We start from the raw sequence: 24,927 nt of genomic DNA on the forward strand, positions 1-24,927 counted from the left end.
GTCATGCGAGAGTCGGGGCAGCGTAGCATACAGTTTCAGTCTGAAAATGTCATCGGGCGGAGCAGGAGAGGAGGGCGGGTCGAGTGAAGAGGACTACCAGGAATGTTAGTGTGAGCGGAGGCGGCGGCGGCGCACCTGGGAAATTACAAGAAGAAGAACCCCGAGCTGTTGCGTTTTTAATGGAAGTCGTTCCGACGAAGACCATGCACTGAGTTTGAACTGCGGATCGAAGCAGAGAAAAATGTACACTACAGAGCGCAGGCGAATGAGCCTGCACGAGCTGAAGAGGAAAGATCCAGTTTGGGTGTCCGCGGGAAGTTTGTGGCAGGACGCTCTGGCGATAGAGCTGAGCGCCAGCAGCTCGGGTAAACAGATCGTATCTCCTCGGAGTCGGACCAGAGCTGTATCCGTGGCATATATTGTGAACGAGGACGCGTCCGTGCCGCAGACTGAGGAGAACTTATCGCTGAAATGTCTGAAGGAAGCCTGCGCGGACGTGCACGCCGTGTTCAAAAGCATTTCATTTGATAGAATATCACTGGGGACCACTGACATCCTGGATAGTTTCTACAATGCAGGCAAGTGCAGGCATGCAGACTGGAGGGTAATTTGAATGACACATATACTCAGTAACTACGCCAATTACGCAAACTCATTTGATCTTTTAAATGTTACCCCACAGATGTGGCAGTGGTTGAGATGAGTGACACTTTCTGCCAGCCTTCCCTCTTCTATCACCTCGGAGTGAGAGAAAGTTTCAGCATGACCAATAACATTATTCTGTACTGTTACAAGCAAGATAGTGATCTGCAGGCTACCAAGGTAACTTCAAAGCAACTCCTATCTATCCATTGTTTATTTTTAGCAACTGATATGATATATCATGATGCATACCACTCAGGTATAATGTAAACTGTGACTGTAATGTAAAAGGATCCTGAGGCTTGTCCTGCGATATTTTTTACCCTGGGGCCCAATTTTGTAGAGGGGCTACACATTTTTGCCCCTCTACACCCAAAGCTGACATTTTCAGACGTTTTGTCTGAGTGGTGCAAAATCTAAAGATTTTCAATTTACAATGATATGAAACAGAAGAAAGAAGCAAATCTACATGACTGGAATAGTGCTTGGAAAAGTACCTCAATAATTTACTTTAAAGGAAACAAAAGAGAGACTTGAAGAATTTATCATGTCAAAGGTAAATGCTGAGGACCATTTGAAATCAGGAGCAAATAATTTTTATCTTTCAACTGTAATGAAACATTAGGTATAATAAGCAAAACAACTGGCAACTGATGCTTCAGCCCCATCAAGTATGAGTTTGTCCCCATGTGATTCATGCATTGTCTTCCCTCAGGAGCAGTGTGGAAGTTACACATTCATCCCTTATGTAGTGTCGCCTCAAGGCAAAGTGTTTGCCTGTGATGCCACAATAATGACTGGTATCAAAGAGTTGATGCAGCCTAGTTTCCAGCTGGAGCCTCTGCTTACTCCGCTGGTGGAAAGACTGGTGCATCTGCTGAGCAATGTACACATCCAGTCCAGGTAAGACATAAGCCGCAGGGCTCTGTTTACCACCATGTGCTTTGCCGAAAACATTATCATCTCAGACTACACATTGCATTTACTTTAACTGTAGCTCACAGTTTCCGTTATGTTTGAGTTTATTTGGTCCATTTACTGAAGATTGTAAAAATGTGGCATGTTATGAGCCCATCTCCTCTTCCTACTGACAGTGAGTACTTCCGGGAGTCAATCAGGCATGAGATTCGTATGGCACGGGAGCGATTCAGCGGCCAAGCCCTGAGTGAAGAGCTGAGCCACATCCAGAAACGCCTGGACAGTGTAGAGCTGCTCACCCCGGATATAGTTATGAATCTGATACTGTCCTACAGGGACATTCAGGTGTGTATGAGGATATTTACATGTGCAGTGTGTAAATGCAATCTACAAGGAGTGTGTAATAGGTGTCAGGCTGCAAACAAACAACTTAATGTTATTTTCCTTACATGGTGTAATTTTAGTTATTTTATTTAAACAAACACTTTATATGAGATAAAGAAAAAGCATGTAAATCTGATTAACCAACTAAACATTTTAGGACTAAATAAGTTCCTGTTTTTGGTTAAAACATTATAATGTTTATGTTTCACTATACAAGTATTAGAGGACTTAAAGCAGACAAACTTAGGGACCAACAACAGATTAATGAAATCTAGGACCTGATTTGCAGTGTTCTATATGGATGTAAATAGTGAATAAAGTGATCACTGAGGTTTCAAATAATAATGTTAAGTATTACATGTCATTAAATGTGAGCATTGTTAATAATACATTGTAATTCTACACCCTCTTTTCCCAGGACTACGATGCCATAATCAAACTGGTGGAGACTCTGAACCACCTCCCCATGTGTTTGGTAGCAAGACATCAGAATATCCAGTTTCACTACATATTTGCCCTTAACAGGTACCCACATGGCTCCTACTGGATCCAGATTTAGTTTTACTTTATTTAAGTAAACATAAATACGTGATTGAAATCTCTTCTTATTTGATTTCCGGTGTTTTTGTGCCATTGTCATCCTGTGGCCTGTATCTGTGTTGTAAGTGTACAGGACATAAAGGGGCTTTGTTGAAGATGCATCAGTGCTGATATTTTCACTTTTTCCCATTTCCAGGAGGAATCAACCTGGAGATCGCACCAAGGCTTTGGAGGCAATTTTGCCTATTGTGGAGACGGGGCACAAGGTAGCATCAGATGTCTACTGCCTGTGTGGACGGATCTACAAAGACATGTTCATGAGCTCTGGGTTCACTGATCACTACAGCAGAGATCAGGCCTGCTATTGGTATGTGCAGTTTGTGTGTTTGTGGGTCAGGTCATGTAAATTTACCCTGCAGAGAGGTGGCATTTGTCTTTTGTACTTAGACTACAGTTTGTTACTACAGATTTTATTTAATAGCTTCCTGCTTTACGATTGCTGCTGCTTGTATGTGTTTGCAGTTGAACCATTATTCTGTTGCTATTTTTGCCCCCTAACTGTCCGTGCTGTGGCATATTCCATCAATGTTGTCTTTATATCATTCCTCAGGTATGGAAAAGCTTTTGAGACAGAGCCAACTCTTCACTCTGGTATCAATAATGTTGTCCTCCTGATGGCAGCTGGCCATGAGTTTGACACTTCTATTGAGCTGCGCAAACTAGGTGCTTTATGTTTATGCTTTGTTTATCTGAAAGAATTGATGACAAATAGATAATCTGCAACAATACAACTTTACATTCTGCAGAGTCATTGTGTCATGAGTTCATACTATTTATGCATTACCATTTACATTTGTTGGTCCACAATTCTGGTTATATGTTTTTTTTTTTAGATACAATACAATATCCAGAAGACCAGTTTTATATTTCTATCATAATTTACCATAAATGTAGTTGAAATTAAGCTTTTATACATTTGGTTTCATGTCACTAATTTTAGTGTAAGTGTAAGCACATTGTGTGTGTGCACATAATAGCCATTGTTTATATTCTGGCAGTCTGTAGGATGAATGAGCCTATTCGTTTGGGTAATTATAGATTTTTTTTTTTTAATTAATTTGTTCAACAAATTGTTTTGTGCTGTGTTAATATGTTGCTGTTTAGGTGTGACTCTAAGCACCCTGCTTGGTAGGAAGGGTAGCCTGGAGAAGATGAGGGACTACTGGGATGTCGGCTTCTTCCTCGGAGCAAACATTTTAGCTAACGAACACAGGAAAGTCATTGAGGCCTCTGAGAAACTCTACAGGCTCAAGGCTCCTATCTGGTGAGGCATAACCCCCCAGTTCTCGATTAATATTAATCATGCAGATGAAAATGTTCAATCATTATCAGGATTCAGTTACTAGAGCACGTTAGTTTAATTTGATCGCTTTGATTTTAAAAAATCTAAGCCCCCTGTGGATCAGAAAGCATTTCGAGGAAATCCTGTCTTATTTCCACATTCATTTTATGTGGATTAATGACTTTAGTCTTTCTCTTTTAGGTATGTGGCATCCATTATGGAAACGTATATCCTGTACCGTCAGTTTGCCAAACTGCCTGAGGTGGCGTCTCTTAAACAGGACACCGTGGACTTCTGGATGGAGCTGCTATTGCAGACCTGTAAACCCACCGTCTCCACAGACCGCTGCCCAGTAAGACAACACAATTAACGTTAATAGTTACCAGAAATGAAAGTGGAAAGTGAAAGTTGGCCTCTTAAGGTTACCATCCATTACTTTAAAACTGTTACAAAGGGGAGTATGGTCAGGAAATACTGCATAAAGCAAGACTGTTTTGATCTCCCTTTAGAAATAAAAGAATAAAAGTCATGTGGCTGATATAAAATCCTGGTAATAGAACTTGCATTTTGAATTGCTGCTTTTCAGGTGCTCATTCTGGAGCCCAGTAAAGTCTTTCAACCAGCTATTGTGTGTGTGAGTGAGGAGGACGAAAGTCGCACTGTCCAGTTGAAGCACGTCACGCCCTTAAAGGTACGTATGCCCCCTGTCCTCCACCCTCTTATCTGATGATGTTCCTCAGTACCTGCCATGCTGATTTATGGTGCAGTAAATGTTTAATTTAGGGAGGAGGGAAGGTGTGTTCTTTGAGTGTCACTGTGTGTGAAAAAATGACATAACCCATACCTCAGGGATGTTTGCTTTCATTCTCTTGCATGTGTGCGTGTACCGCAATATGTACTCATAGTCAAACCATTTTTATCCCTTGTGTTAACGTCATCTTTGATTCTACAGAAAGGCTTACACCAGTGGACTTTCCCAGCCTCTGAAATCCGTGGTGTGAGGTAAGGAAAACACTGTGTGCTAGTTTCTTTAAAAATGCTGTCAGTTCTGGGTGTGTCCAACCAGGGAGCAAAGCCAGAGGACCCAAAACATACAGGTTGTCTGGGAGACCTTGGCTGTCAGTCAGATTTCTGTTATGTCAATATAATTTCAGGCTGTTCTTTGTAAGCTTTTTGTTCATTCCACTTTTGCTGACACTGATCAGTGTCACTGTGTGTACTTTGCCACTTGGGCAATTTTCAGCAAATACCCAAAACAGTCAGCAGCTGGGCCTTTCAAAAGAAAGCAAACACACAACTGTATTAGATAATCAGATCAATGGGGAAGGAGGGAAACACTGTTTTTATTGTAGCAAGGCCTTGCTCTTCATCAGCATTTACTGAATGAATCAATCCCCCAGCCTTCCAGTATTTGTTTACTTAAAGCTGATACTAAAATTCAAACATTAGCCATTGCTCCCTTGGAGCAGAATAGGGGTTGACAGTACAGGCTGTGTTTTAATCAGTGTCTGTATCTTTTATGTTCAGCAGAATTCAATTCTCACGCAGACGATTTGAATAGTTTAAATCTTTCTCATTTCTTTCTAAAGTGCTTCAAAGATTGATGAGCGGAGCTGCTTCCTATACGTCCACTATAACTCAGATGATTTCCAGCTCTGCTTCCCCTCTGAGCTTCACTGTCAAGGGTGAGTGACTAATATATTTGCAAAGAAACAGCAAAGCAGTAATGTGTGTGTGGCAGTGTGAATGACTTTCTTACTGGCCAACTGATTGGCTACATAAAGGTAAACATAATTGCAGGATGTAGGAAAATAATCAGAGGTCGGCAGAATAGTAGGCAAGCTAGCTTTGCAGGCTGTCTAGTTGGGTGGCATGGTGAAATGACTGTGATGTAATTACACTGTATGAGTCACATTTCCTTTATTGCCTTCTCAAAAATCCCCTTAGGAGAGACTTTTTTTCACTCTTACTTCACAAGTCAGTTGACCCAAATCACAAAAAAACACCAGTGTTTGTCAAAAGTCTGCAGGTGCGTCTTATGTTTTTTGTGTCCCCTTTAGCTTCACTGCAACTTAATTTAACCACATGTTTCCTCACTTAGAGAATACTTTCATCTACCTTAATGTTTTTTCGCACTGCTCTAGTTTCTGCGAGCTGGTGAACTCTCTGCTTCAGCAGGCTGAAGACTCTGCTCAGGACCTGGAACATCTAACTGGAGGAATATTAGAGGTCAGTCATAGCTCTCCATTCCTCAGGCACAGAGTGTGCTCTATTTTTGGTCCCACTTGCCTCAACAAGTAGAAAGACAGCTGCAATCACTGGGGAAAATCTGATTCTCAAGAACAGATACATTTCCTTAACATAACAACACATTTTTGGCATTATTTGGCCGTGTGCACAGTATTTGTTTGTGTAAAATGGATAAATGCATCCCATATATAGTTTTATATTCACTCTCAGAATACAGGACTCATATTTTCATGTCAGAAGCCCCTGAATGAAACATCTGTTCTCTCACTCCTAACATTTATCTCTTTCACTACTTGTGGTTTCTGGTGAAATTCCTAATAATTCTGCAGGCACTGCATGCTCATTCATGCCGTCTTTATCTCATTCCACAGTACATCTACGAGACAAATGAGAATGGCGACAAGGTGGTTTTGGGTAAAGGAACATATGGGGTGGTCTACGCCGGTAGGGACCTGAGCAACCAAGTACGAATCGCCATCAAAGAGATCCCCGAGAAGGACAGCACGTATGAGAAAAAAACATAATTCTTCATGGGAGACACTGAGCTGCAGTGTTTCTCAACATGAATGTTTTTTTCCATAATACCCTTAATGGGAAAGGATTTGGCAGACGTCACGCTGACTGGCATGCTCTAGCTCCCCAGCACTTTTTAAGGGATCTTGGGGGAGATGGACAAGTGTTTAAACTTTTTATTCTTTGTTTATTGCTCCATAGTCTTAGGCCCATACCACAGTGTTGTATGGAAATAAAGGATTCACTGGAGGGAAATTAGATATTTATATCACTATATAAGTGACTGCCGAACTTCTCTGTGTCCAAGACGCAGCAGAGTGCTTTATCTTGCGTCAGTCTTCTGATGTTGTAATTCTCAGACTGTACAGAAAGTGATGAAGATCCTGTTAACTGAAATGAGACAGAGACAACAGAGGGAAAAAATCTTTCAGTGTGGCGCAATAGCAATAGTCATGTGATATAATGTATATAGGTTTTGGGAAGGAGTGTCAAGTCAAGTTAGTTCTATTTATACAGCATAGAGCAGGTCTAGACCGTACTCATTATAATAATATTTACAGAGATCTCAACAGTTCCCACCATGAGCAATCAACAGGCAATAGTAGCAAGGAAAAACTTGCTTTTAAAAGGCAGAAACCTTAAGCAGGCTTGCTACCCCAGATTAGACTCTACAGTACCAGAGACAGAAATACCTCCAGAAAGTGACAGGAGAAGAGAGGAGAGAGACGAAAAAGCAGAAAAGTACAGGCGAGAGATGAAAACGGCAACAAGAAGGAGAAAGAGAGAGGTACACAACCCATGTGCTTGAGGGAAGAAACAAACAGGCTGGTGCTGAATTTATTTTAGAATGGTGATATCCTCTTGCAAAATTTTGAGAAAAACCATTAGTTACCACAACATTCGCTACATGTATCAGCAGTGTAGTTTTGCATCTCCTATGCCTTCTCATGGGTTTTTGACTGATAATAAACTGGTTTATTTGGACTTACACCCTCCATTTACAGTATATAATTTTTGTCTGCATGTGGGTGTCACAAAAAATGATAAACTTTCATTTGAGACATTGTATTCACCTTGAAACTCAAACTTTTATTCTTGTGTGTCTCCCAGGTACTCCCAGCCTCTTCATGAGGAGATAGCTCTGCACAAGAGGCTAAAACACAGGAATATTGTCCAGTACCTGGGCTCTGTCAGTCAGGATGGTTTCATTAAGATCTTCATGGAGGAAGTTCCAGGAGGTACAGATCCCAAGATTTAAACTTAAAATACGTTAAGCTGCAAAGAGCAAGAGAGAGTAAATGTTAGTTTATGGATTCCCTTTTCTAAATCTACATGAACACTGTCAGATATGTAATACAGAGTTCTATCTCTTAAGATTATTCATTCATGGAAAATGACATGCTTTGCTGTATAAAAACACTGTAGTCAAAAACAGGACACTGCATGGAAGCGAGTCTGTGTAAAACTAGTAATTGGCCATGATACACAAAAGCGCTTGAGGGAAAAGTTGAAACTATGAAACTTTTACTGGAATAAAAACAGACTGGGGCATGTGAACATTGGGAAGAAGTCATGCCTTGGAAATCCTAAAACATAAGGAAACCCTGCCCTTGCTAACTACTGTGTGGCTTGGATGATGCCTCTATTATGCATCAAGGAAGCTGGTACCTGTCTTATGTGTTCAGATTTGTAAGTGCATTGTGCAACATCCACTGGAAACCAGTTTTAGGGAAGTGGGTGGTTCCAAAGACATCCTGCTCACTGGAGAAAAATCTCTTGAGACAGTGACACAATTGTCAGAAAAAACATCTGAAGATATGTCAACAATTCCAGTCCATAGCTTTGTTTGATGTTGCCAAGAAACTGCTCAGAAATAACCCCCATAAAACAGAGATTAATTTATTGTCCAGTGTGACACTAATAATAGAAATTGTGTTTGGTTTTCACCTCTGCCTCCATGAACATGTGAGAAAAATATTTTTTGCAGCAAGATTCTGCTGTTTAAAATGAATCAGCTTCTTAAATTTTACATTCTCATTTGTAGGCAGTTTGTCATCCCTCCTGCGCTCCAAATGGGGTCCTCTGAAAGACAATGAAGCCACCATCATCTTCTACACCAAACAGATCCTTGAGGGGCTCAAATACCTTCATGACAATCAGATAGTCCACAGAGACATTAAGGTAAGCAGAGCACCCTGGAACATCTGTGGGTGACATGGCAAATAATTATTTGCAGAATAATTTGCATAAAAGCATTGTGGGATAACATAACAGTGTTGGTGAAATATCTTAATGTGTGTAAATATGTCTTTAGGGCGACAATGTATTGATCAACACATATAGTGGAGTCCTGAAGATCTCTGACTTTGGAACCTCCAAACGGTTAGCAGGGATTAACCCTTGTACTGAGACCTTCACTGGTAAGATGCTGTGTACGGTGTTGAGTTAACTGTATGAGCATATACTGTATTTTTATTTCTGAACTGACCATCTTTATGATGTTTATTTCAATAGGAACTCTCCAGTATATGGCCCCAGAGATTATAGACCAAGGGCCTCGGGGTTATGGGAAGCCGGCTGATATCTGGTCCCTAGGGTGCACTATTATAGAAATGGCAACAGGCAAAACACCCTTCCATGAGCTGGGAAGTCCTCAGGCAGCTATGTTCAAGGTAAAAAAAAGTCAGTCATGATGGTTTCATTAAGATCTTCAGGGAGGAAGGTCCAGGAGGTACAGATCCTAAGATTTAAACTTAAAATACTTTAAGCTGCAAAGAGCAAGAGAGAGTAAATGTTAGTTAATGGATTCCCTTTTCTAAACCTACATGAACACTGTCAGATATGTAATACAGAGTTTTATCTCTTAAGATTATTCATTCATGGAAAATGACACACTTTGCTGTATAAAAACACTGTAGTCAAAAACAGGACACTGCATGGAAGTGAGTCTGCCTAGAAATGGCCAAGGGTGTCTAAAACTAGTAGTTTAGTAATTGAACTGGACATTAGTGAGGCAACATTCATCATTCATGATCCCCAGATGATGAATCCTAGTGACCTGGTGATACCAAGTCACAAACCCTTCCTCAAGTGCCACCATGAGGTTCACATTTGTGGTTTTCATTGAAATGTTTCAACAATTATTCATTAGATTGCCATTAAATTTGGAGTAACCATTCATGATACCATGAATTGTACTGACTCTGGTCATCCCTTACCTTTTCATCTAGTGCCATCAAAAATTTAATTTGTTTTCCTGCAGCATGGCTGAAGACTTGTTTAATAAATGTTAGCAACTTCCACCTTTTCGCTTTTAAAATATACAATCTAAAAGTAAAGTTGTTTGAATAAACAGAATCAATTTTGTTTTAATGATAAATAATACAATCTTCCCTAAACTCTGTGAGTAACATTTAAACATTCCTGTTAAGGTGGGCATGTTTAAGATCCACCCCAGAGTTCCAGAGTGCATGTCAGAAGAAGCGAAGGGCTTCATCATGAACTGTTTCGTGCCAAACCCGGATGACAGAGCCACAGCGGCAGAGCTGCTGATGGACACCTTCCTCAGGTCGTCTCCCAAGAAGAAGGCCAAGGCTCCGCAGGAATCAGAACCTAAAGACTCCCTTTCTGGTATTGAGGCAGTTCAAATTCACATGCTGAAATTATATATATGAAAATTCTTGTATATGTAATCAGTTATCACCAGCCAGTTTATCTAAAAATCTGGGTTTTGCAGCAGACTATCAACGCAGCCTGTCTGTGCCTATCTCCATCCATGTGGAGGACGCTGATTCATACTCGGATTCAATTGACCTGTCCTGCTCCCTGGACTTCAGGAGGCCTCAGTCCGCCTGTTTAGGAATTGAAGTCTCAGAGAACCCACCTAGCACCAGCAGCTTCCTGCTGTGAGTTAGATTGTTGCTCAACAGAAGATATAAGCCCTCTAATCTCTGCATAAGCCATTGTTGTACAGGATCTTACATCAGTGGTAAACCACAATGAGGTTTCAGTCAGACAGTCTGCTGAGGCTGCATCCTTTGTAGGCATTAAAAGGGCATAATGCCACTGTATCAAATACCACAGTTAACCATGTGTTTCTTAATAAATTACCTGTAATTCGCTCATTATTTACTGATAACCATATCTAAATTTCTCTGTGGTGTGACTTTTAAGTTTGTTTGTTTTTTTATCTTTATCTGTCAATCAAGTGGGATTTATCTCTTTATTGCCACCTGCTGTTTAGAATACCAGAGGACTCTCCCTCAGAAATGAGCAGTCCAGCCGCAACAGAGGAGAACATTGGCCTTTTTATGCTGAGAAAGGACAGTGAGAGGAGAGCCACCCTGCACCGGGTCCTCACTGATTATATCAGTCATGTCATCTCTAATTTACAGGAGTCGGTGCCTCAGGTGGGTGAAGAAAAGTCACAACAGCACAGGTCAAAGCATTGTAATGAAATCAATGTACTCCATTGCATCCTGCGTGGCACCAATAGGATTTCCAATAAATCAGTCAGACTGATTTACTGGCCAGCTATTATAATTCACAGACACTGTTTACCAATATCTATAAGTCTTAAGCTAACAGGCAAAGACATGCTGCTTTAAATGAGCTCTGAATATCTTGTGCATGTCTTAGTTTGATTACTCGAATCTAGACATGTTGTTGAACTGTTGACAAAAAATTGGCACCTACATGTGATTCAACAGCCACATGCCATGACTGTCTGCAGAGAGTGCAAAGTTAATATTAAAGTTGGCTTGCAAGTTAGTAATAAATCAACAACCCAAATCCTCAGGGCATTTTTGTCATTATTTTGCACTGAGTTTAGCATTTGTTTTCCACTTAAGAGCTGTTCTGTCATATGCATGGCAGCATCGTCTCCCAGAAGAAATACTACAGCTGTATTTGTTCTGTTGTCTTTAATTACATCCAGAATGAGAGCAACAGAAAAAAACTGTTTCCTCATTTTCCAGTCTTTTTAATCTTTTTCTTTTTCTGTTAAAAGTACGGCAAGGGATCATCGCTCACTGCAGACCACATCACCAAGCTCATCTGTTGCTTGCGAGACAACATCCGCTCCCCGGATAGGAAGCAGCTGACCAGTGAGCTGCTGGACCTCCGAGCCATTCTGCTTGCTGCCTCAGTGCCTATGAACAGCCTGCAGGCAGTGCTGTTCAGCTTTCAAGATGCAGTAAGTTTCATTTTGAGTCAACGCACAGATTTTCCAGGTGATTGTTCAGGTGTCAGCTTCTTGTTATAATCACATTAAACAAACTGTTCTGTATGTAGGTGAAGAGGGTGTTAAAGCAACAGCGAGTGAAACCTCATTGGATGTTTGCTCTGGACAATCTGCTGAGACAGGCAGTACAGGAAGCCATCACTGTGCTCCTACCAGGTACTACTTTATCTTTTTTTTTTGATAGAAATTCAATAATTTGGGTTAAATTCTTTGAGACAAGTAGGTAGTAGAGGACAAGCTCTCAGTTTTCACATTTTTGTCTCCTTGTGCATTTAATATGTCAATTTTTTCATTTGTATATTTATTTGTTTCATTACTTTTTGGGAATTCCTGTTGGCTATTTATTCCTTGTCATTGTTTCTTCCATTTACTCCCCATCACATCCCCTCTCTGCCTCTTAGAGCTGAAACTCCAGCTGCAGTCCTCATTCGAGATTGACGACAGCATGCCCGAGGAGCAGTCTGCTGACCCAGACACTCCTGTGGTTCCTGTGTCTGACCAGCTGGGGGCGCCAGCAGACCTACAGCAGGCTGAATCCACAAACGAGATCACGCCTACAGCTGACCCCCAATCTCCTACAGACCTTGTCCTCAATACCAGCTGTCCCCTCAGTGAGAAACTGAGAGATCTACGACTAGAGACCAGAAGGTAGCATTCGTCTGTCTTTTTTTTTTTTTAATCATGATGCGTTTTTTTATTTTTGAAGGTTTCCATATGAATTTAACAAACTATCAATAATTATCAGCTCTGAGATCATGTCATGCCAGCACAGTATTTCATTTTCAAGGCTAAATGATCTGAATTTAACATCTGTAACATCTTTTTCTGCTAAAAATATGCAAACTAGCATAGCACTGGCATCTCTATTAGGCAGTACAAAGTAAACAATAAGAATTTTGAGTTGCACAGCTTTCTGCTGAGTGATGATGGCTTTTTGTGTTTCAGACTGCTGAGTCAGCTGAATGAGAAGGAGAGAGAGTACCAGGAGCTACTGAGGACCTCTGTCCAGAGGAAACAGGAACAGATAGATGCATTGAGGAAAGCAGCCGACACTGAAGGTAATGTATTCACATTAACCACACAGCTTGTTACGGCCATGTAGATTTCACTCTATGATATGATGCTTCAGCAGTACAAACAAGCCACATCATGTCGTTACCTTCAGTCTGATAGTCACATACAGGTTTAGGAACAACTGCCTGCGAAAACACAAACAGGGAATTTTGCACTAAAAAGATTGGAACATTGGAATATGCAGTCTTAATGAAACCAAACCAAAATACAAACATATCCTCTAAACAAATGTCATATGGTCTTTTCACATAATCTGCCTTCCAGTAGCTTTACCTTTGGTCTGTCGAAACCTTCCTATGCAGCACACTGAGCAGGTTAAAAAAAAACATTCAGGAATATTTGCGTAATTTATTTGATCTGGGTCAGGTATCACCATCAAGTATCTAAATCCAGGTAAAGTAACTCACTGTGTCATATGATTCCCCCTGCTTACAAAATTTGCTAAAGAAAATATACCAAATAAAAATAGAGGATATTTGGCACAAGTTGATAAGTAATACTTGCTACTTCATGTAGGTTGTTTGCCTAACATCTTAGGAGAGAGCCATTTTCTGAGAAACAGCGAGAGCTCAGCCTGTAGTCTGACAATTAGCCACACATGCTTCAGCACGACCAGTGTTACATCAAGGGACCAAACCCTCTTGACTTTATCAATACACTCAGAGATTCTCATTACTGTTTCTTAACACTTGTACTAGTCAATCCCTACCACACCTCAGCTTCAGGCTCTGGATTTCTGCCTGACTGGTTTCTGTCAGAGGCTTAGACCATCTCTAATGTGCTCAAACTTGACTTGTCAGTTTGGATAATGATTATACAGTCTGGCTGCGGAAAAACACTACGTTTTTTGTTGTGTGCAACATTAACACAAAAACATATTTTATGCCTTTATACCTAAAGTGTCAGAACAGACAGTCTGAGTGGTTCTAATCTCTTCATATTATAGATGGTGAGCTAGCTTCACAGAAAAGCTCTAACCCAGAGGTGAAGGCTTTGGTGCGCTGGCTCAAGTCTATCCCTATAGATCAAGACACCATTGATAAGGTAAACTCAAATGAAGCTCATCCTTAATTTGTTTCCTGATTCTTGTTGGTACTACTCATCCACCCACTGTTAATCCAAACCTGTGTGATCCTGTTTTCTAGTTGCTCTCTCATGACTTCACCTTGGACTGTCTCCTCTACATGGCCTCCAGAGATGATTTGATATATTGTGGTATAAGGTGAGCATTCTTCACATGTCACCCTCACACCCTCACACAACCTGCCCTTGCAGAGATGTAGGAAGTGACCACCTCAAAGATAGTTGAGGAGAAAAGATACAGTCCACCTTGTTAGTTTTACATTGGTTTCTGAGATAACTCATTTGAAACACTGTATTTAAATCTCATGTGATGTCTCCAATATTGTTGTGCCAGAGGCGGCATGCTGTGTCGAATCTGGGCAGCCATCACAGCTCGCAGGAAGACACAGCTCAGCACGCACAATGAGGACAGCGAGGACACTCTTCTTTAATGGCTGCTGATGTTGTACATCAAAGGACAGATTTATTGACAGGCTGGTCCTGTGTTATCTGGAGGAGGAGAGGCAGTGGTGAACATAACTGACTTGCAGGGAACTGATGTAAAGCAGAATAGATTTTGAACTTTGCTTAACTGTGAATGTATTTTTTTGTAAAGATACTGACCACTTCTTCCAGTTTTTGTCTTCACTTTAAAGCTAGATCTTGCCAGCATTATTTTTTTTTACCTTTTCTCAGGGCTTTGGCAAGGGGGACTATAATAATGCCTTTATAAAAAGCTGCCTAGTGGAGTATTGATTTGTCTGCAAACAAAGTAGTTGTGATGCCTTTTGATGACTCCGTTTTTTAGAAAACTTAGCAGAATGTAAGTTATTAAGGGTGTGCTGTATTTATACTTAATGTCTCTGCATTCTTGGGAGAATTATTTCTACTATATATCCTGTTAAAACTCAGTCACGTAATAAACGGGACCTTTGAACCTCTCAGCCTGCCTTGTTAGCCGCATGCAACCAATTTGTTTGCAACAGGGAGAGAGGGGTTTTGTGAGGGAGTGACATAGGCTGGAAGAAGTGATGAGGTGGTGAACAGTCTTTAAATTCCACATGTGTTTCCTCATCTGTTTTCACAATGTTGACATCTCCTTAGAAACAGTGTCATGGACTTTGCGTGTATGTCTGTGTCTCAGTCTGTTTTATGTGTAGGTTTTATTGTTAAGCTACTTTTCTGAGTAGGTCTACTGTTTTGGATTTTTTTTTTTTTTTTTTTTTTTCTGATAAATCATTTTGTCTGGTCCTCACCTCTGCAAGGTAGGAGAGAGGTGTTAAAATTTGGATTTAGACTTTGAAGTTGGGTTTGAGTAATATTAGAAATGGAAATACAAGGAGGAAGGCAAAAGTTAGGATCAGAATATTATGGAATTAATGTCATAGGTGAAAACTTCTCACAAGTATAAGAAGACATTTGAGCATACATCTGATTTGTTTTTTCCTTTTTCCTTTCCTTGTTATTTCCTTGTATTCTCAGTGTCATCAGATCAAAGGATGTTCATTATTTTGATAAGTTGCACAGAGACTTGTTAAATGCCATATGCATGTCAGCTCCAGTGCTCTGTCAACAGGGATATGACTTCATTAAGAGACTGGGCTTGGCTCCTAACTAGGGCACTCACTGATATAAGTAATGCCTTATTCAGTATTTGGTTTTGAACAATTGGCTGTAACTGTAATAGCAACAGATGTGTTCATATTGCTTTTCCATGGCCTTCTGTGACCCTGCCTGTGGTGTGTGTGTGTGTGTGTGTGTATATATGTATGTATGTATGTACATACACATATATACACACAACAGCAACCCCTTCTGTAACATTTCCCCTTCCTTCATCTTTATCATTCAGCATCATAATGTCCAGAAAAACTTTCCATCCCCTGATTAGGCCTCAGTGAAAATCACAGTCTTTGATTTATCTCCACAATCAGATCAGAAGGTAGAAGGCCAATAAATCAAACTAGACATCTTCCTCCTCTGTCCTTGGATAGTGTCAGAAGGAAAATGAATACTCAGATTTTATCAACCAAATTCAATTTGGTGTCATCCTGTCCTCTCATTCCACTCCCCTGCTCCCCTATTATTTGTGGAATAAATTAGTATTGTGATAAATACACACAGAAACATTCTCTTGATATTTGATATATATAAAAAGCTGCCCCGTCTACCCAATGAGAGCTACATTCTCACAGGTTTTCTATCTAACCTACAGCAGATACTGTCACTGATTACTTCCTCCTCTGATTAAAGCTGCTGATAAATGAGATTGTAGTACTGTTTGGCTGAACTGAACTGTGTCAATGTGGCTCTCTGTTTCTTTAATGTAAACTGACATAAAGTAGCTGTTTGACAAACTAATGCTAGTGTGCCACATTTTCTGAGTCACAGTGCCTTACAGCTACAACACAGGCAGCAGCTGTCACCGCAAACTCATTTCTTATTACAGATAATTGAATGTAATGTAAGTGCAACCCCGAGTCTCCCTTTTTCTAATAAGCTTTGTAACACAATAGCATTACGACTGTCCAGCTAATTTGATGCAAACTGTTTGCTTTGATCAGACATAATTGTGGAGTCAGTGTCAACTGGCCCATGTGGGAGAATTTATCTGTTTACAGTGGAGAGAGCTAACAGTCAAGGTTACAGTTTCTTATTGTTCACACTGACAATATCGCCTTTGTCCTGAAGCTTGCGTCTCTTTTCTTGTCATCAGCATGATAGACTTTTTGTTTCTAGTTGCAATCTCTAGTTCTCCTGTGGTGTGTAAGGAAATCATGTTGGTACTGTAGTAAATTTTCCTCTGTTCTTCTTTCTCTAATTAATCTCTCCATCTCTGCTCTGTGTGGAGGTGGAGCTAAGCCTCTGTTAGGCAAATAATGAGACTGCTGTTGGGGATTTTGGCAAGATCTTGGGGGGATTGAGGATGCCACATTGGGAGGCCCAGAACCTCTGGGATTACTGAGCTCACAGTATTCCTTGCCAGCTCCCATGGGACAGGTCTCCCCATTCACTGTCCTGGACTGAACTTGTGCCCACATGCAGCAGGAAAGTAAAATATGGCCATCTCTTGCAGGTTGTGATTAAAAATATAGCAGTGGGGTGGCAGCATGACTCAGACTTTTGCTTCTGCTGTGAGGAGTAAATCGTGTCTCTCGTCTTGAGTGCACCATCACGTTAAGTGCTCATTAATTACCAATTCATCCTTTGTTTTATAACATATCATTAACTACAGATCTCACTAACAAGCCGGCTGCTACCATTATTGAGGTCTGTATAAAGTGTGCACCCATGCTTACATGCCCGTAGGTGCTCACACACATACACATGTGCATGCACAGATCAGGTCAGGGGCATTCTCTTCATGACTTCCTTGCTAAATTGCTCTTCGTGTCAAAGTTTTTTTTTTTTTTTTTTACAGTGGAGTTGAACTGTGCAACATGATCACATGACACATTATGGGCACATTCTCTGTAGTGTTGTCACTCCCCTGAGTGCTGATGACACTTAACCGTGTTGGAATTTTGACCCTTTATATAAATAGTATAATTCAATCTTGGATTACTTCACACAGGCTTAAACCACCTCAGTGTTTGTTTACATGCAGTAATTGTCATTCATAGATTTGATTCATGAAATACTTTGCCATCACATGCAACTGCCAATTGCTGCTGCTGTATTTGTCCTCCTCTTAATAGAAACTCTGTTATCTTTATGATCCTCAAGAGGGGAGAAGAACAATCTTACAAGCAATTAACTGGAAGCCAATATTGTCGTTATCGCCTCTGCTCCACTCTGACACATTTTGGGAAAAGAATAGCTTGTAAGTTGCAGCTAATATTAGAGCAGGCCAGACTTCACACTGACACATAAACAACCATGACAGTTACAGCTGGATAGAAATATTCCCTCACCAGTTCTGGGGGGCATGGAATTAATCCTGGCTGTAATCCAGGGATTTGAATTAAAAAAAAAAACTAATCTGGTGTGTCTGTGTGTGTGCATGTGTGTGTGCATATGTACACATGTGTAAAAGCACGTGTGTTTATGTGTCAGTCACAAATCTTCACTGGGGCTTGACCTCAAGACCTTTCACCTTCTGTTTATCCCTATTTTGTTTGTATCACTCTGAAGGCCACCCATTCATACTGTATGACACTGAATCAATGATTACTATCATGGAGTGTATGAGTGACCTTGTGAACTTTAGTATTAATGAGACTCTTCTAAATGTGGCAAAGGATTAATTTGTTTTTGAAGGTATTAAGTAGACTTTTCTATATTCCTGTGTATGTCTTTTTGTTTGTTTATTTGTTAGAGAAATATCTCCACAACCATTGGACAGATTGCTGTAATATGTGGCACACACATTAGTATTCCCCAAAGGAAAAACTGTAACAACTTTGATGAGCCCATGACTTTTCATCTCCTATCAGTGATGCATTTTATTTAGATATACTTTATTTATAAGCAATTACCTGAAAAACTAATGTGATTCACCTCAGCCTTAACTGTACTTTCTGTGGTGCTAATTAGCCAGTGTTAGCATGTTAACATGCTAAACTTAGATCGTCAACATGCTAACCATTATATTTATTGAGCATCAACATGTTAGCATGGTCATAGTGAACATTTAAGCATGGCATTTAGCCACCTCATTACATCCTCACACAGCTGCTAGACTTAGTCTTATATGTTTTCTTATCTCCCTCCTTTATTGCCACTTTTTTAAAAACTTTTTTCTAATGCACATTCACAAAATGAAGTTAACTTGCCTGTTTGTTTCTCAAGGGGCACCTTGTGTGATGACTGAGCTATGTTGCTGCTGGTGCTTTCATGATTGGTCAGTGTAACCTCACTGAAACCCAGGCTGTTGTTGCAAAGGTTTCCCTCCTTACACATTGAACTGGGGGTCAAGGGAAAGCACTCCCACCCTCTCATTCACGTTTTTTTTCCTGCCTCTGCTATTTCCCTCTCTCTCCTCATTGTGGGTTGTCATGGAAATGAAAGCACAGGGAGGGGGGGCTTCTATTATTGAAGCAGTTGTGGGATTGGTAGTGGGCTGGGAGTTGGGTATAGTGAAATGGAGCGATTCATGCACTCATAAACAGAGAGTGCGGTGGAGCAGAAGGGAGGTGGAGGGGCTGGGGATGAGAGAGAGAGAGACGAGGAAAAGGAGAATAGAAAGGGGCCCCCGGGGGTGAGCGGAGAGATGAGCCAACTCCACGTGTTTTGGCCCTGCTTCTAACTGATAGCACGTTTTAGGCCATTACGTCATGGTCTGCCAGGCTCTCCGCTGTTTTGAGACATACTGTTGTGGAATCACATTCCTCAAGGAAGATGGCGAAATGAGCCCATGGTGATGCCACCTGTTGTTGGAGAAGCCAGGAAAAACTGTTCAAGGAAGAGAGGAGCGAGAGGTGTTTATAAACTGTGGTGGGCTCTGTTAACTGCCATCCATATTGTATGCCATATGGAGAACAGTTTAAAGTAATTGAACCTAAAAATAGACAAATCCATGAACAGAGACTGATTCTGTTTTTTGTTGGTTGACCTTGGACACAGCAAGTGCTTGTGTTGTTTAGTTTTGAATTCGACAGTGTCCTTTGAAAAGTGTACTGTATGCCAGAATTTTATTTGGGTTAAGAAGGAAAATCCACAGAATCTTAAATGGGTGATACAGAATGCCCTTGTTTGTTGTAATCCCACGTTTTGATACAGGTTGGTGAGACTGGTGGATTTTTTTTAAAAAGGAGACAGTGATTTTACCCATAAAGGTTTACTAGTTAATATAAGTACTACTTAGCCTGTGAAAACGGTTGTATAATGTTTTCCTTGGGCTCTGGAGGAAATGTTCCAAAATTTGAAGAATTTATTTTAGGAGTATTTTAGGAGTTTGACCCATACTATGGACTAAAAGTCAAGATATCGCAGTCTACTGTGTGCTGCTATGGTACTGATTGTTAGTATTCTAATGCGTCTCTTGCCAGATACTCAAATTTTGCCCAACTCAGTCACAATACAATGTAACTGTAGGTCCAGACATACTGTATCTAAAACATGCAAATTACAAGACTCTTGGATGTGAAACTTACAATAGAGCAAGACCTCCCAACTCCAGTCGAAACCCCAGACCACAATAAGAGGCAGACTAAATTCAGATGATTCAGACCAAACACACAGTGCACTTTTTCCCAGCACCCTAGAGAGAAACACAAAGAAACAGGCGACTCTCCCACACTCTATCTCTCCCTACCTCTCTGCCTGCGCTTACACACACATATTTCCAGTGTGACATGTGATGTAGTGCCTGATTAAATCACACTACAAGAAACAAAAGACAACACAGTCGTAAATTATTTGAATCTACAGGCCCCCTACAGGTGACGGTGACCTTTGACTGTGCTGAGTCGAGACAGCGATGTGGTAACAGAAATAGCGTCACTTTCTGAAACCGGACAGCAGACTGAACTTGCAGCTGTTCAGCAACTTCAACCTAGTGATGACATTGCTGAAATGTTAAAACTGACTTTGATAAATATCTTGCTACAGTAGATTAAGCGAGTGCAAACAAACATATTTCAGCATTAAATCCATCATAGTTAGTTATCCTTATATCCACACTTCCCTTATGCTACCCCATTCCTGCTGTTTAAAATGCTACCATTTGCTTAAGGCAGAGATAGTGTATTCAGTAGTCTATAACATAGTCTGGGTCTATGTTCTCTGGGGACATTCTGAACATTCTTGCTATTGTTATTTCATTACCAGGCTGAGGGTTACCCTTGCCATTCACAGTAGCTGACCTCTAGACTCACTGGCGGTGGTGGTGGTGGTGACCATGCTCCTTGGAATAGAAAGTGTGTGAGAGTTGTTTCTTTAGTAAAAGTGATGGAACAAAAATATTTCAGTAGGTGGCAAGCTCTTAAGTTCTTATAGGCAGTAATGCATTTCAGCTACAACTAAAACTTTTTAAATGTACTTTTTGAGCAATCATTCTAAAAGTACCAATTCTGCTTTCTTAGAGCAGTGTTATGGCTGAAATAGCTCAGCAAGTATTGGATGGATTGTCATAAAACATTGCACAAACATTCATGGTCCCCAGAGGATGAAACCAACTGACTTTGGTGCTCCCAGGACTCTCATGTAGTGCCATCATGAGATTGGCATTTGTAGTTCTGAATAAAAGGTCTTCACAACTATTGGATGAGTGAAAATTGTCATCACATTCAACCAAATCTCTGAGATGATGGAAATTGACTGCCTCTGCATATTCATACTAAACTGAATATGCTAACTTGGCCCCTCAAAAGTGTTTTAATCAAACAGCATTACTTCTGCTTAAACAGGATGTTGCAGTACTTTGTTGGACTGTACCTTGTCCCTATCAGGAGTCCTGCTCAAACAATCCAATACTGAAAGAGGTGCAAAGGAGGACAATCACAGGCTTTGGAATACTATCTCTCCACAGATAAGCCCTCATCAGCAGCTCTCTTTTCTTCTGCAGTATCAGTTGTACCATATATAGTCTGTTACTGGATCAACTCCCTCTTCCTTTTCCTTTGAGCTTGAGCTTTTTTCCACTTCTTTATTGTCGCTACAATAGTTAGTCTTGTTTTCAGGATGTGTGTTTAGTGATGCAATCATGTCCCCTTAGTACTAATGATTTTTATTTACTTTCTTATTCCTACTGTTCTCTGTTTACTACCCTCTTTCAATACATGAACTGCTTACGGTGATCAGTGGCAGTTTAATGAGATCTCTCTCTCTCTCTCTCTCGCTCTCTCTCTCTGTGTGTGTGTGTGTGTGTGTGTGTGTGTGTATGAGGGTCCCTGTGTGTTAAGTGAGGAGTGCAGCTGCAGCTCCAAAATCAAGTCCTTTCTTGAGCACTCAGGGATGGACAGAGGAGGAGGGGTTCACCCACTTCCTGTGTGCAGTGGGGTCGCACAAGTGGTTCACTTATGGAGATGACACAGGTTCACAGACTGCTTACAGAACCTGTCGTGAAATCGAAACAAAAATGATGGGATGTGAGATGGGAAAAAGCATTAGACTGCACTTAACAGTTGCTCTATCAGTTACTGTTTCAGACCTTTTACAAGACACACAACATTTCAACACATCTGACACGCATCTAAGGGAGGTCAGCTGTGCTATTTTCTCCTGTTTGCATCCACCTTACTTTGAATGGCTCATTAGCACAGCATGGTGCAGTGACGTGTGATAAATGGACACATGCCTCCTGACTTTGAGGTATGCTTTTATCCTCAGCCCTTTAATTTTCCTATCAGACTGTTGGCTCAAGCACCTGGTATTCTGTCTAATGTGCAGGGTTGAATAGTAATGGTTTATCTGTAACACTGGCACATGTTCTTAAAAAAGGCAAAAGTTACCTTTGTTTTGGTATTAGAAAGCTCAGAAACCCATTTAAATTAAATATGTTGTAGTTTTTTAGAAAATGTTTTGTATTAGTCATATCCACTGTAAATAATGTTAAACCCATTCAACTGTCATATTACAGTTTATAAATTATATCATAGCAAGTGGGTAGCCTGTGTTGGATCAATATGATTTCTCAGATATATAATAAACCATATTGACATTTTCCTTGAAAATTAAGGTTGCTTTTGATCAGTCTACAAAGGTAAATGTATTAATTTATTCCTCATCAAACTTTGGTGGTTAGTGTGTTAATAAGAGCTCTTATTTCTCAACAAACATAAACACTACTTGCATATTTAGTATGTCTTGCAAAAACAGATACCAAGCTCACTAAAATTAGTATGGCATATGCCGTAGATCAAATTACTTTTCTCCAGAAATTAGTTTTTTGTGTCCATGTATGCACAGGTGTCCATGTGCAAGTGTGTGCACGTGTTGGCTCAAGAGCTTGGTATAGAAATGAGGATGAAAGGATAAAAGGACTGGAGGGTTTCAATACATGGACTAAAGAGGCGGCACAAAAGGTCTAAAAGTGTGCACCTATGGAGTACTTAAAAAGGAGACACAATGTTTAAGACTTCTGAATAATTTTCTGTTTACTTCCCTCAACATGATTTTATATGTCTGATGAGAAATGAGTGAATACATTTTGTGCCTCACCAAGTCAAATGAGAGAAATACATCATCCCCCCTCTTAAATTGTCTTATCTTCACCTTCCATTGTCTTGTGTTCTTTTATGTGTACAATATCATAATAGGTTTATTCCTTTGTCCTAAATATCCCAATTTCTTTTTTTTTTTCCTTTAATGGATCAGAAATGTTGTATAACCTGAGCTTGTACTATGGCATGAAAGACTTTAATAAAGGCTCAATAATCTGTCTACACAATAAGGATCTTGGTAACTTCAAGTAACACTAACATAAGACAGAAAAATTGCTTCTATTTTCTCTAAATGAACAAAACATTTTGTGTGTTCTTGAGTTTTGCTATGAGCTATGAAGCCCTTGATCTTTCCTTACCACTCAAAGACATTTTCTGCTCTCCCTCAATATTTCCTTGACCTAAAAGGAGTGGAAACTTAACTCTTAATAGCTCCTTTTTTCCAGTAAATGACATACCATGCTTATCTGTGATTCAATTATAGATAGTTCTTGAATCAACAGGTTTTAATGACTTTAGGGCGACTGGGATCTTTGACAAAACCCTTTCTTTGAGTCAGGGTGTGAATTAATCAAGGACAGTTAAGATGAACATGATTACAAGCACAAGCAGGCTCTGAGAAGTATAAATTGAACAGTCACTCTTTGGTTTTAATTCTGAAAAACCACCCAACCCCACACACTACAGCACACCCAACCCCCACCTTCTTCCACATCCCCCACTTTCCAGTTGCAGTGACAGGTGGCTCTTGGGGGTTTTGGGTGAACACAACTCAACAGCTGCACAAAAGAGCCCTACTGGGGTCCTTTTGACGGGGTGTCCCTTCTCAAGCGTGCCGATCAGCCCCTGGCCCTGCCCCCACCTTGGCAGATGCTCTGAGAGGTCCACAGGTGGTAGACGAGAAGACACTCTGTAGTTCTTAAGATTGATATCCATTTTAAGTCACGTGCTTTGAACTGGTTTATGCTGTGTCTGATTTAAAAAAAAATCTGCATATATGACTTACTCCACTTAGGGTGGAGTAACTTGTTTAACACATCAAACATCCATCATCCAAAACAAAAACCAGGCTGACAGGAAAAACTAGTGTTCTTTTTATGCTGAAATTACATGCATGTACAACCTTTTAATTCCAACAAATTAAGCGTACATATTATGGTTGAGTCCATGTTGTAGCAAGAGGACTGACCTAACATAATCTACATGTTGAAACAGACAATAAAGGGTATTTATCAGTGCCTTCACCAATTTTTTTCTCTTTCTTCTCTTGATTTTTTCAGATTACTTCGAAGCAAGACAACCACAGATTTCTTTCAAAATGTCTCAGGAGAATTAAAGTGCCCATTATTATCCCCCAGAAAAACCTGTGAAATGTTGTTATTCTGGTGTATTTTGTTGACTGCAGTGAAAGGTTACAGTGGTCTCTGATTATTTCAATAAAAGTTTGTTAAGATAATGACAGACCACTGGTCTTTATTTTACTCCACTCATTATGACAAAAACAATGTAGAACAATTTGAGGCACATGCCTGTCAGAGGTGTGTTTTCCAACTCAAAGGTTTGTATCGGATGTGAACTGTGGACTGCCAACAGCATTGTAGTTTTGAGGGAGGGTGAACCGATAAGGTTGTAGGTTACGAAGTACTTTTCTACACTGAAATTTTTATTTTTTTTCTATGATTTCCGCCACGAGATTAAAGTAAAATTTTACTGAAACCGACACGACCTATACCTGTCTTATTTAACGGTCAAACAAACTATTACATGGTGCAAAATCTAGAAAACATAACATGCACAACCCCCTTGTTGGTAATGGTACAGTCCGATCCGGAGGCCAGTGAGGGACCATCCGCACG

General features: G+C 40.3%; 1 protein-coding gene across 2 annotated transcripts; it reads left to right on the top strand.

Moving 5' to 3' along the window:
* Window positions 1–45: 45 nt before the first annotated feature.
* Window positions 46–16,775, top strand: si:ch211-1i11.3 (mitogen-activated protein kinase kinase kinase 5). 2 transcript variants are annotated; one of them, XM_018699974.2, is made up of 28 exons: window positions 46–578; window positions 683–822; window positions 1,358–1,545; window positions 1,737–1,905; window positions 2,363–2,469; window positions 2,681–2,851; window positions 3,095–3,207; window positions 3,649–3,808; window positions 4,028–4,178; window positions 4,413–4,517; window positions 4,779–4,828; window positions 5,416–5,511; window positions 5,971–6,055; window positions 6,448–6,581; window positions 7,700–7,827; window positions 8,634–8,770; window positions 8,904–9,009; window positions 9,104–9,261; window positions 10,021–10,219; window positions 10,329–10,494; window positions 10,833–10,998; window positions 11,598–11,783; window positions 11,882–11,987; window positions 12,233–12,479; window positions 12,777–12,889; window positions 13,852–13,949; window positions 14,051–14,127; window positions 14,323–16,775. In XM_018699974.2, exons 1-28 carry the CDS (start codon window positions 242–244, stop codon window positions 14,417–14,419), a joined length of 3,990 nt encoding a protein of 1,329 aa, XP_018555490.1. In that variant the 5' UTR covers window positions 46–241; the 3' UTR covers window positions 14,420–16,775. The 2 variants fall into 2 exon arrangements, with proteins under 2 accessions (XP_018555490.1, XP_018555489.1); XM_018699973.2 differs by having other exon boundaries at window positions 47–578; window positions 10,326–10,494.
* Window positions 16,776–24,927: the final 8,152 nt, after the last annotated feature.

This window comes from Lates calcarifer, linkage group LG15 (genome assembly GCF_001640805.2).
Source record: "Lates calcarifer isolate ASB-BC8 linkage group LG15, TLL_Latcal_v3, whole genome shotgun sequence".
Taxonomy (NCBI): domain Eukaryota; kingdom Metazoa; phylum Chordata; class Actinopteri; family Centropomidae; genus Lates; species Lates calcarifer.